The sequence below is a fragment of the Elephas maximus genome, chromosome 13 (assembly GCF_024166365.1).
Source record: "Elephas maximus indicus isolate mEleMax1 chromosome 13, mEleMax1 primary haplotype, whole genome shotgun sequence".
In the NCBI taxonomy this organism is placed as follows: Eukaryota; Metazoa; Chordata; class Mammalia; order Proboscidea; family Elephantidae; genus Elephas; species Elephas maximus.
The window spans coordinates 38,541,719-38,555,661 of record NC_064831.1 but is presented as its reverse complement, the minus strand read 5'-3'; the positions used below and the strand labels follow the sequence as shown (position 1 = coordinate 38,555,661).

The 13,943-nt window shown below is 37.7% G+C and overlaps 1 protein-coding gene across 3 annotated transcripts in view; it reads right to left on the bottom strand.

Moving 5' to 3' along the window:
• The window catches only part of SLC10A7 (solute carrier family 10 member 7), a 355,475-nt gene that overhangs the window by 87,764 nt on the left and 253,768 nt on the right, over positions 1–13,943 (bottom strand). For all 3 annotated transcript variants that reach the window (XM_049905447.1, XM_049905445.1, XM_049905446.1), the window contains exons 8-10: positions 9,387–9,552; positions 8,582–8,633; positions 63–136 (exon numbers count right to left, since the gene is read on the bottom strand). In XM_049905447.1, the coding sequence (XP_049761404.1) occupies positions 63–136; positions 8,582–8,633; positions 9,387–9,552 (292 nt within the window). The remainder of the gene's footprint in view (positions 1–62; positions 137–8,581; positions 8,634–9,386; positions 9,553–13,943) is intronic.

Genomic DNA, 13,943 nt, shown 5'->3' with positions numbered 1-13,943 from the left:
TATGAGTTGGTTTTCAATTCTGTGAATTAAAATGTTGGTTTTCAAGTCTGCAAATCACTTACCCAATGTGAGAGATTTGTGTGTAGAACAGAAAATGATAGCCACTGTGTCTGCTGGTGTGAAACCCGAATTACTCCTAGGGGCAAAAAAAAAAAGTGTTTTACAAATACTTTTTTCAGAAGCCTATTTAACACATCATAAATCAAATATAATACCTACCTTCATGTTAACATCCGTTTGACAAATCCTGGTGACAAAAGTAATTTTATGCCCAAATGTACAGAAGTATTTGAATTTCTTCTAGAGAATGATTTCTGAGTACTTTTATCCATGAAAAGGAGACCATTTTTTAAAAATGCGTGGTAGAGGTCTCCTAAGATCACATGTACAATATACAATATCCCTATTTATAGATGAGAAAACTGAGGCACACAGGTGGTTTAGTCATTTAAATTGAGTCTGGCTCCTGAGTGTGAGCTCTTAACTACGAAAATAACTACTGCAGTCCAGGACTTCATGAAAATAACATAGCAAGTAACTCTTTTAGCTAAGTCATAGGTTATCTATTACTCCAGTGGTTTGAAAGAGTTAATGCTTCTCTCAAGGATCAACATATCCTTCCGGTAGGGTACGCACACTTTTGAGAAATACATGGTCTGAACAATGACTGAACATCATATGTTTTAGTAAAAATAATATTACTATCATATTTTGAGCAGTTACCATGTGCCAAGCACTGTTTTAGGTCTTTACACATAAAGACAACAACCTTGTAAGGTAGGTGATAAGACATCCCTATTTACAGATGACAAAACTGAGGCACACTGCTAGACAGTGACAGACCCAGGATTCAAATTGCGTCTGGCTCCTCAGCATGTGCTCTTAAACTACTATAATCTACTATTGTTATTTTTTTTTATGTCTATAGGGTCGCTACTAAGTTGGAAACAGCTCTACAGCAATGGGTTTGGTTTTTGGTTTTATGTTAAGCATTAAAAAAACAAAACAAACAAAAAAACCCTCATTGAGTCAAAACCCATTAAATGTTATAAAGGCTCAGTACAGGCAGAAGATATCATAGTCAGAGTTTCCCTTTTAAAGAATTAGAGAACCACAAGTAGAAAAGGTTCGATACGTAATTATTACTATTTTGTCCTCTTTTATATTTTAGAAACTAGTCCCTCCTGCAGAATTCTGGTTTGAAGGTCTAGTGAATCTATTCACTCCCTGCCGAGAATTCAGACAAGAAAGGTAGGAAATGTAAAATTGCTCCAGCACCTGGCTGTATGTACCTAATTTTAAAAAATCTGTGAAGAAAGAGATCCCACCATTTGCCATAGTAAACTTATTCCCATACTTAACAGCTTTCACTGACAGAAAAATCTTCCCTAAATCAAAGGAGGAGAGAAGAGCCCTCTCCTCTCATCACACCCTGTATGTGTGTAGAGAGATTATTTAAGCTGCCCTTTGGCCTTCCCTACTCTGAAAAGTCATTTTCTTCATAATTCCTAATCAGCCGTAACTCCACTTCTTTGATAACAACTTTCCAAGCTGAATTTTTGGTATCTCACCTTGGTATCATTTGAGTGTAAGACTGTGTTACTGTTCCACAGTTTATTCTCTTATTTATATTGCAATGTCATGCTTCTTTCTTAACCATTGTACTACATGGCCGACATATTCCTTCACCCCTTTGTTTCTCATGTAGGCTTAACAGGGAAGGGGCTCTGTAAAAGCATGGGCTGAGAGATGGTAAGAGTACAGATATATACTCTCTAAAAAAGAGAGAGAGAAACTGAGAGAGAGGAGAGAGAAGAAGAAAACGAAGTAGAAATAAGGTCTTGGCACCTAAGAGGAGGATTACCTCTGGTCTGTGGTGGAGGGGAGTGCTGGTGGTGGCTGATGATGGAATACATAGAAAATGTTCTTAGAGGAAATAACAGTTGAGCTGGGCCTTAAAGAATAGGTTCAGACGTATTCAGATGTATATTTTAGATAAGGAATAGTAAAACTGAAGTGTGGGAGTGCAGGGGCAGTTGGCAAAAAGAAGGTTCTTCAAGCTGACTTGGGTGCAGGAGCGTGGACTTGATAAGATGGGCTAAGAGCAATCACTGCGGGTCTTTGGACAGTGCAATGACATGACCAGACCTACTCTTAAGGAGGAGTAATCATACAGCACGGCATAAGACTGAAGATGGTGAGACTGGTCAGGAAGCAGGAAGTTTTAAGAACCTGAAGAATCATAGTGAGAGCAGGAGATGGAGGTAAGACATGGAGAAATCAAATTAGCAGAGCTTGTCAAATGTTAACATCTTATACAATACTCCCTCCCAAAGGCTTAGGAGCACTGGCTTTCAGGCAAACACATCCGACTTGGATCCCAACTATCCTTCTGCTTACACATAAAAGGCAGATAATACGACCTACCACTTATGCAATGTGAGGATAAATGCCAACGTTTGTTAAGATTTTAGCACAGTGTAATTCTTCAATACACGCTAGTTGATACCATTACTGTTATTACTATTGCTTTGAAAGATGAAAAGGAATTAAAGCAAGATTAGAAAATTTGAGCATTAAGACATTAACAGAAATGGGAAACAGAAGGGACGGCCCAAATGGAGTTTGGGAAGGAGGCCACGGAGTTGATGTTTAAGTGTAGTTTATTTGTAGTAGTGAGAAGGGACAGCATTTTCAAGAAATCTGGTGAAGAGAAAGAAAAAGTTGGGAGGGATTTGAATATGATTGTGAGGAGAGACTGAAGATGCAGCAGATAGAAATAACTATAAAACCAAGTCCCCAAAGAAGGCTGAGAAGACAAGACTGAGGGGGTTAGCCCGAGAAGGGAGTTTCCTACAGCCTTTGAGATGGAAGAAGAGAAGATGGGTGAAAAATATGGAAAAATTTCAGATACAGAATGGAAAAGTAGAGGCAATTTGCGTCAGAGACTTTATTTTCTTTGTAAAGTATGAGGTTCTTTAGTTATCCACATGCGAGTTTGAGAAATATTGAGGCCTGGGAACTGAGGAAATTAGAAAAGGTTGAGACAGGCAGATTGGGCAATATGGTATCCAGTCAACTCATGATGAATAAAAAACTTCCAGGCAGGAGTGAACACCCCCCTACAATTGTAGTGCATGTAGCATAACCAAGTGGCCTAGTTTTGGAATGTTCTCCAGCAACGCTTGTGGTGTTAGCAACAACACAAAGACCGTTTTAGTCTTTGGCTGCCCTTGTGTATAACCGATCATTGCTGCATCTGAATTTATATGGTTTGGTTTTCTTCCAAGAGAGTTTGGCAGTATATTTCCCCTTTAGTGAACTGTGTTCTGTTTGATATCTTGCTCTTTTCCAGATTATAGTACATTTCCAATGTGTCAAAGTCTTTCTGGCCAAGGAGACTGATTTAATGTGGTGCTAGCTGCCATGAGAGCAGCATTTACAATGTGGCTAAAGAGGATATTTGCAAAATATGTTAACACATCCTCTTCTTCAGTTAAGGAGACTGAAGCTGGGCTCATGCTGGGAGATTTCGGGCCTGATTTGAGTTGGAACTCTGTCCTATAGTCAGTCAGTGGGGAGGGAGGATTAGGATTAAAGAATAAAAACCAAATTTTTAAGGTTAAAAGCAATACTCCCCCTAAGTAGGGTTGGCTTATACTCTAGCTATACAGTAAAAGAATGCTCTACACCACAGATCTAAGGGAAAGCCAACACAGCAGATGCTCAGTCTTTCATTAATACTCATGATGATGAGTAACCACAGCAGTAAGCATTTATTGAGCACCTTTTAAGGACTTTGCATTCATTATTTTGTCCTCCTCAGAATAGCACTGGAAGGTAGGCAGTATTATGACCCTTTTTCTAAACGGGGAACTTAAAGCACAGAGGGATTCAACAGCTTCCCGCAGTCACACAACTAAATACCAAAACCAGAGCAGGACTGTCCCACAGGGTTTCCAAGGAGCTGCTGGTGGATTTGAACTACTGACACTTTGGTTAACAGCAGAGCTCTTAACCACTGTGCCACCAGGGGCTCTGTTAGGCTTCCTCAACTCTTGGAAATAAGCTGACCTTCAGAGAAGGACATTAAAAACAAAACAAAACAAAACAAAACAAAACAAAACAAAACAAAAAAAACAACAAAAAAAAACCTCACCAAATATATTGGGTGATAGCAGCTATTATGGTAAGTAACCCACCCACAGTCATGTTCAGTCAGGGGCTGACTCAATGGGGAAGGTCATAGCAATACACAGAAAAAGCAAGCATCCTGGTAACTAATAATTATTTTCAGTGATTAACATTTCTATTACTTGTGCTCACATTCTTAAAAGGAATCACATTATTATTTATTTTCTAACACCATCTTATCTCTTTTTAATATCGATTTTCTTTTTATCCTGTTTTTATAATTCTTTTGATCATTTTAGCTTCCCTTGAGATGTTTATTTCCTTTTCTTCTCGACTGATCTTTTTATTCTCTCTTACAAAGATTTCAATCAATGCTTTCCACATAATATTTATTTTGCCTGTCTTTGTAAGATCCACGAAGGAAAACATGTCAGAAGGTTTTACTAGTAGAATCACAGAATGTAGGCGCAGAAAAGACCCTCTGAGATAGTCCCGTCTAAACCCATTGTTTTTAGAGGAAGAAACTTCATGTAAAATACTTTCTTTTGTTAACACAGACCTGCGTTTTGTCTTTACTCATTTTAGAGGACGACATCGTCTGTCATTAGCTGTGCGGCATTAAACAAGTTACCCTGGGCTCTGTAGCTCAGTTGACTCATTCGAAATGGTGGTAACAATGCCTGACTTCCTTCCCTCCCTCCTATCCTCCTTTCAACTCGCCTTCTTTCCTCCTTGGGCTGGTGAGAGTCAGACTGAGGCATTTGATTGAAAACACACTCATAAGGCTTAAAATACCTATTCAAATATTTAAGTATTTGTTTTCTTCCTTGTTTTAAGGTTTCTTTTGTCACTCAACCTACCAAAACTGTCTGTTACATGTTTTTTGACAGCTCCTGACTATGGCTTTATTTTTTAAAGCTTTTTCAACATTGTTTTTAAACTTCGACAGTCTTTGGAAGTTGCAGAAAGTTTACGTCATGATGGTCGGTGACTCTGGTTTTAGGAATCAGATGGTGACAGAGGAAAGTAAAAAGGAATGTATTACAAGGCTAGAAAAGTTAATTCCCTCTTTCCACCATCAGCTTTTGATATAATAGATAAACAACTTTGATATAATAAATAACTCTTCTAGTGGCTAACTCTTATTGAGCACTTATTAGGTAGTATGCTAAGAACTTTACGTATGGGAATATTATTTAATTCTTCAAACAACCTTATGAGACAGGTACTACTACTATCTCCATTTTATAACTGAGGAAACTGGCAAAAGTTACAAAGTTATTAAACAGAACTCAAACCCAAGTCTGTTTGATTCCCAAGCTGGGATTTTATACCCTGACACTATTCTGTGGTCAAATAAATGAGAACACAGAATAATAACTCTCAAGTCTATTTTTAATACTCAGAGTAGAAGAGATGCACACGTCAGACAGTAGAGTAACAACGGCACCCAGGTCAGCACCTCTAAGAAACGTTAACCAGGTAAGCAGAGCCTTGCAGGAAAGCTGACTTTTTGAGGCTGGGTATCTCCGGGCTTTATGCTTCACTTCCATCATCAGAGTGCAGTGGCATGCTGCACAAAAGAGACAGACCCATTTCCCTGCTGAGGTTTTCATCTCTTGATATCCAGAATAGTTTCAGATTTACTGAATTGGTAAGGAAAAATCTGAGAAAAACACAGGCCAATTTCACAAACTTTAAGTAGAGAGGAAGAAAAAGTAGAAAAAAGAAAATCAAACTCAACAGAGTATAAACCAATAGGGCCCTAGTTCAAACTCCTGGTATCTCTGGCTAATTAGTATATGTGTGTGAACTTGAAGAATTCAGTTGAACACTCTCTACAAACTCTCCAACCAAAACGAAACAACAATAACAAAAAACCTGTTGTCATTGAGTTGATTCTGACTCATACTGACCAAAACAAGGATTATGAATTTTAAAAATAAAATCATTTAGCGAAGTGAGAAAAACATGAGCTTTGCAGTCAAATGGAAATGGATTTGAATTCTGGATGTACTACTTGCCTCCTGACTTTGGGGAAGTTACTGAACCACCAAACTCTGATTTTAGGCTTGTTACATTACTAAACAACTAAATTGAACGACTTTAAGCATGGATCCTCATCTGTGAAATAATAATCAAAATGAACAGTACCACAGTTTTTGCTGTCAGACACGCATCATCCCTTGCCCAGTGCCTGGCGCACAGCACAGAGGCTCAATTACTGTTGGTATCTTTCATTTCTCCCATAAAATCCTCTGGGGCTGTGGGTCCTCTTAGTATGAAAGGAGAACATGGAAATCACCTTCTAAATTTTGTCCAGCTGAAAAATCTCCCATTTTTAATGCCATAATTTGGGGCTTCACAACAAGGAGCTTGATTGCAGGCACTCCACAGTCTGTTTATCAAGGAATATGTGTATCTGACAGTGGGTCCAGGAAGTCTAAAAGTGACAGAACTTTAGCCAAGGCAGAATGAGGCAGAATAGAAGGATTTCAAAGCCCCAAGCCCTTATGAAAGTCCAGCCTACTCCATGCTGAAAATTCTCGAATTTAATTCAAGCAGTTGTGACACCCCCTCCTGCTGTCAACAATCCCAGGAGTGGCTGTTTGGTGCACTATCTTTTCCAAGAATTTTTCAGTCACTGACAGGTTATCTCCATCCTAGTCTGATAGGATGAGTAAGTCTGATTATTACTTCTGCCACAAGGACCTGCTAACAAACAAGTACTGAAAAGCAAGCATCTTTCCTAAGGTGACACAACAAGCCATTTACAAAAAGAACTTTAAAATAACTCCCATTCTCAGTCTTACCCAATTAAGTCACATTTTCTCTGTGACTTTAATAGCTCCAGGCTTTACTCTTACTTCATAAATCACAACCACAAACTTGGAAAAATGGTTCAAATTATATCAATCAATAAGTTTTTATTGACTGTTTACAATCAGCCTAGTGCTCTACCAAGTGCTGTAAGACCCAAGCGTCTAACGTGGGGCCTGAGCCCACCCACTGCTCTGAGAGGATTTCAAGCCTTATAAATGGACCATGCCCTTGTCCTTCCTATAATCTGGCATTCAAGAGCCTTGCAATCTGGCCCAAGCCTACCTTTCTACTTATTACTATTATTACTTTTAATCTCCCTCTACTACTATTGTCCTTCTGTGTTTGGAGTTTGTATGTGTGTATGGCCATGCTTGCATTTTGCTTTTTTTCTCACCAAGAACCTCCCTCCCCCCTCTTCGCCTGTTTGCTGAACAATTACTTATTCTTTGTGACTCTTGTCAAACCCCATCTCTTCCATGAGGCTCACTCTACCACCCTCTTTGGAACTGCTTCCTTCTTCTTTGAAAAAATTGCAGGTTTGCTTGCTGTACTGGTCAGAGGCCCTTAGTTATGAGTGCATGTGTCTAGTCTATAAAGTGATGTAGGATTGGAATCATCTCTCATCTTGTGATATTTACTACGGTACTTTTCTCACACCAAAGGCTTACATAATATCTGCTGAATATAAAATATTGGTGGGAGAAGTTAAATTTGAGGCGAGACTTTAAGAACAGTAAAGATGAACTAGGACATGGAAACCAAATTAGACGTGGGGATAGCCTAAGTAAGGGACAGAAATGAGAAAGTATGGGATTCTTCTAGGGAATAGCACGGAGTTCATTTCACTTAAAGCTTAGAGAGCATGAATGCTAATAGTGGTTTATATGATCGGAAAATAGGTTAAAGGGCCTTGCACTTAGCCCCCCAAAATGAACTTTATTCTGAAGACACTGGATAACCACTGAACATCTCTAAGCAAGAGAGCCATTACCAGAACTTTGGGTCACTGGAAACAATGCTGAAAATGCATTAAATATAGCTGGGCTAAGAAATGGAGACCCTGGCAAGATATCTACTGCAACAGTATAGGGCAAAAACAGCAACGAGAGCCTGAATGAGGGAAGTGGCTTTGGGAGCACAAAAAATATTATACAGGCAGGATCAAGAGATTTCTAAAATAATGATGCCAAGGAGTCCAGCCAAGGTAACACTGAGGATGGTGTTTCCATTAGAAAATAAAATAATGCGAGAAGAGGAAATTTTGAGGAAGACTGATTCCATTCTGAATATCTGTGTCTGAGGTCTTGTTAAGACATTCAGGTGAAGGTATCTAAATGTAAGTGAAAGGTAGTGCTAGAGCTCAAGGTCTGGACTTGAAAATCAACAACATGAAGATGACGGCTTGAGCCAGTAGCAAGGAGGAGTTTGTCTAAGCAAATGACACAAGGGCTGCGGCCAGATCCTTTGGTAACATCTAGAGTTTGAGGGGGACAGGAGGAAGACATAATGGTCAGGAAGATAGGAGAGAAGCTAGAACAGTACTGTGGCCTGGGAGCCAAGTAAAGAGCATGATTATTCATTTAGGAAACAAACTAACGGCAGTAAGAGACACAAAATCACTTACCTTGTTGAAAAGATGAAGGTTAAAAGCATAAAGCTCAGCTGAATAGAAAATACTGAAGGAAAAAAAAGATAGAATAAATTAGCATATAAAAACAGTACCTGTAGAGTATATTTATTGCAACACTTAAGTTTTAACTGAAACCATGGGTACTCAAATAGAAAAACAAACACATAAATTGAACAAACGTGCATTGCTCAACTGATAGAATCATTTTAATTAGTGGGACTCAACCTGTTCTTATGGAAGATATCCCCAGATATAATCTATGATACCTACGATTCACGGAAAATCTAAAGTCCTCTTTGATTTGGTTATTTAATTTGGTCAATTTAGGGGAAAAAACAAACAAACAAAAGGAACAAACTCATTGCCGTTGAGTCAATTCCAACTCATAGTGACCCTATAGGACACTGCCCCATAGTTTCCAAGGAGCACCTGGTGGATTTGAACTGCCACCATTTGGTTAACAGCTGCAGCACTTAACCACTAGGCCACCAGGGTTTCCTATCAGAAAAAGTTGGTTTATATTATGAATATTTACAGCAACTACCATAAATGCTGTAGCATATTATATATTTTGGAATAACTTGTGATTTTAATAAAAACAATGTTTGATATTACAATATTATTAAAAGTTACCTTTGGTATAATATAAATAGAACATATGCTAAAGTTACTGAGTAAATATAATATGAAACTATTCTTTTCTAACCAAATTAATGTTTGAAATGAAATTAGAGCAGATCACTACACATTGCTATTGAGGAGACTGAGGAATAGCAAGATATCCCATCTTCCCACTTACTTATGAACACTACGACAACAAGGCTGAATTTATCCAGGTCAATGTTTGGATTAGAGAACGTGTCACAGAACGTTGTGTAGATGATCATGAGGAGCACACTGCTGCTGACGGCACCAAAAGGAGGTTTCTTTCTTTCCAGCCAATCCTTGATGTATCTTCGGACAATCTGAAATACAGAGATCAACAGGTTGCCTCTTTTCAGAGATGCAGGGAGTCGAATTGGGCATCACAAAGTGATTCTGACAGCAGTAAGACATAAAGGGAAGAGAATAATTTGGATGATGGCCACAGTGGATTTCAAAGCTTCCCTGCCACGCCACTCTTCTTCTGGGGAATTTAACATTTGTTGTGCAACTTCCACTGGGTGTCCATAATGACAGGATATTTTCAACTGCATTCAAATCCACCCTTAATCATGCCAAATGCTCTTTGCTAGCTGTCACTGAGACATGCCCATTAAGCCTCCCCAAAGTTTATCTCCTCTGCTGATCCTAATGGATGTGTGTAATTATCACAGTCCCCTTTGCCTCAACAGACAATTCCAAGTACAACTTTGGGAATCTTAAAAATCTGACATCTTCAAGAATTTCTAGATGGTAGATAATCGAAAGTGATCCATGGAACATATTAATATTTAAGATGCTAGCAATGCACCAAAAGTTTTTAATTAAATTAAACTCATGCTTGAAAAGCAAAAGTGCATGTGTTGTGGGAGTTTAAATAATTCAAACTGTGAATATCTATAGAGTTTTTGTGAATCCAAAGACAAATACCATTTGCATGCTCTTAGAATCCCAGAATTAACACTTAAAAATGAATAAACCTGCCCTAACTTTCCTACAAAAGGATCAGTGAAATCTAAAGTCACATAGCAATCCTCTTGTCTTAAAATCAAATCAGATTAAAACAGAACAGTCTGAATACTGGTAATAACCTTGGTTTGAGCCACTCTGCTTAAAATCTTCTCTCACTTTTGAAAGGAACTGAACTAGCCCTATCCTAAGGACTAGAGTTGAGACATGTTCAATTTTGACTTGCTCATTATCCTGTATAATTGAACATGAGATTTCACAACAGGCTAAATTACCATGATCCATTAGCAATAATGAGGTCAGGGAACTTCTTGACAGGCTGATGGGGTTCTGGTATCTACAAAATACTCTGTCATTAAAAAGGCTTAACTCACGATGGAGCATACCTTTACAGATACCCAGGTACAAATAAACTGCTCTCAATAGAACCTTTGAACAAATGGCTGTTGGATTGACCTCTATCATTCCCAAGAACTCACTAAGGGAAATAATAGTGTTAATAAAGGGAGTCTCAGCAGAAAGGTGACTGACTGGAATGAGGTACAGGGGAAAGCCTGGAAGGTTCAGAGGAGTAGGAATGAAGCGAGAGAGTGTTATATGCAGAGTGGATAGCACATTAACTTGCTAAATAGTAGTTAAAAACATTTTTTTAAGTAGATCTTGTAATAAAAGTTACAGTTGGATTTATAAAAAAATTATGTGCTTTTTTTTTTTGTAGAAGTGATCGCAAACCATAGTCATTTATCTAGTGCTCATTTCTTTCTTTAAATTTAAAATGTAGAGAAATAAGAGAAGTTCTATTTTAGAGGACAAATTTTGGATAGTAGAACACGCAAATGGTCAGATATACCCCTGTGGAAGTAGCAGCTTACTGTAAGGCTATAGAGGGGCTTCATTGAAAAGGTCATTTCATAATCTATTACATTTTATAGCGTAAAGCTGGTAGTTGCCAAAATTTAATACAATGCTTTTAAGAAATAAAATTAACTAAAATTACACAGGGGTTATTAAAGTAGATGTTCTCTAATCTTATTTTAATATACAATAGTTAAAACCCACAAAAGTTCTCTCTATGCAACAGGTTATAGAATGTATGCTCCCAATTCCAAAAGTTAAAGTGTCTTCTTCTCCCACCACTGTCCTTCTCCCAAAATATACAAAAAAATGTAAGTGAGGTTGTCATGGATTGAATTGTGTCCCCCCAAAATATGTGTCAACTTAGGCCATGATTCCCAGTATTGTGTGGTTTTCCTCCATTTTGTGATTGTAATATTATGTTAAAAAGGATTAGGGCGAACTGTAACACCCTTACCAGGTCACATCCCTGATCCAATATAAAGGGAGTTTCCCTGGAGTGTGGACTGTACCACCTTTTCTCTCTCAAGAGATAAAAAGGAAAGGGAAGGGAGCATAGAGGGGGGACCTCATACCACCAAGAAAGAAGCACCGGGAGCAGAGCACGTCCTTTGGACCTGGGGCTCCTGCGTGGAGAAGCTCCCAGTCCAGGGGAGGATTGATGAGAAAGACCTTCCTCAGGAGCTGACAGAGAGAGAAAGGCTTCTCCTGGAGCTGATGCTCTGAATTTGGATTTCTAGCCTACTAGGCTGTGAGAAAATAAATTTCTCTTTGTTAAAGCCATCCACTTATGGTATTTCTGTTATTGCAGTACTAGATAACTAAGACAGAGGTATATCTTGAAAGTAAAAGCCATTTTAAAAAAGAAGATAAATAATCGATTTCGTAAGTAGCAATCACTTAGTTAATCTGTTTTCCTCATTACAGAGTATTTAGAGTCTCATAACATAATAGGACTCTTTCAATACAGGGCCTCCTGGGTACTGAATCTTCCTAAGCAAAATGGCTTTCTTCTAAATACATCGATGCTGGACACTTAATTGTCATAAAGAAAACGACTAAAAAGTTGAGAATCAGACAAGGACCCACAAGTGAAACAATAACCCTATAGAAAAACAGGTTGTCCTTCACCCTTTTTAGTTTTATAGTGATCTTTTTCTGGGTTTTCTAAGTAAGGTATCTTCTACCTTGCCAGGCTCCATATAACTTTTCTAACTTCCTCTAAAATTAAATTCACAAAGCAGCTGCTTTTTCATTGTGTAGCTAGAAAAGTGTTAAAATGTTTCATAAGCAAAACTGGGTGAAGTAGTACTGACATGCTTCAAAGATGTGTTTTGGTTATAAACTATAGGAAATCTCACTTTTTCTTAGTTCCACCAATTACAATTTTGACTATCATTCTCCATTCATCAAGAATCTATGTCATTTAAAAAACTTCCAGACTAATCTTGCATTATAGAAATGTTTAATAGCCTCATAGGAAACAAGACTTTGCTAGAGATGGATCAACACAACCTGATATAGACACCTCAGAATTCTCTCCTGGAAAAATAAAAAAAGAAGGCAAGATGAAGGTAGGAAAAGCCAGTCTGGAGAGGTGGCCATTGTATCTTTCTTCAGAATCTACACTAATTCATTTGTCCTCTGAGCTCAGAGAAATTTAGGGATTCTAGATTAAGTGGCAAATCCTCATTAAAGGTTACTTTTCCCTATGGAGAGAGAAGGAAAAAATTCCTCCATAGGCAGCTTTGATCTTATTGTCTCCAAATTCTTATTTTCTTTATTTTAATTTAAATACCAGGATAGGTTAAAGGAAAACTTAAAATTGATTCCTTGTAATTCTAATGAGTGGGCCAAATATCAACTGCTGCATAACTTCCAAATAGGAAACCTAGAAAAATGATGTCTTGGGTGAAGAATGTTGATACACCAAGATAACTATGAAGTATAATATCCATTTGTCTTAGTTATCTAGTGCTGCTATAACAGAAATACCCCAAGTGGGTGACTTCGAAAAACATAAATTTATTTTCTCATAGTTAAGAAGCCAGAAGTCTGAATTCAGGGCATCGGCTCTAGGGAGAGGCTGTCTCTGTCAGCTCTGGGGGAAGGTCCTTGTCTCCTCAGCTTCTACTCCTTGGTGATCTTCAAGTGGCATGGCATCTATCTTCCCCTACTTCTCCTATCTCTGCTTGCTCCTTTTATATCTTGTTTTATATCTGTTATATCAAGACACACCCTACACTAATCTTGCCTCATTTAACATAACAGAAAAACTCATCCCCAAATGGGATTATAACTAGAGGCATAGAGGTCAGGATTTACAACACATATTTTGGGGGGATGCAATTCAATCCATAACACCATCATTTTTGTTTTCTTCATTTTCTTTTAGTCAAGGTATTTCCTTGCTTTTTCTTTATGCTTTATCTTTACATTTGTAAATTGATTTTGGAGTGGTGCTATATGACAGATAATTTTTCACGTTAAGTCTGAACTTTAAACTGTGTTTTTCTTTCAGGTGGTTTAAGATCATTTCTGCAATTGTTATCTTTTAATCCACTGAATCCATATATTTTCATAATGTGTTTTCTTTCCTTGTTAATATCCTGCTGCAAGGTATAGTCAGGGATATAAAACCAAATCCAATTTGTATAACACTTTACTTTAAATACATTATTAAACATTTAGTAGATTCAAAATAATATTAATACATTTTGTAAAAAGTATAAAGAATAATAATAAATGGGTAAATAAACACCCATTATCTACTTAACTTTTCAAAAATTATTTTCTATTTCATTTCATTCCCATGAAGAAGGTTGTGCAGCTAATATCTCGCTCATTTTACAGATGAAAGCTGAGACACAGAGAGCCCAAACATGTTCAT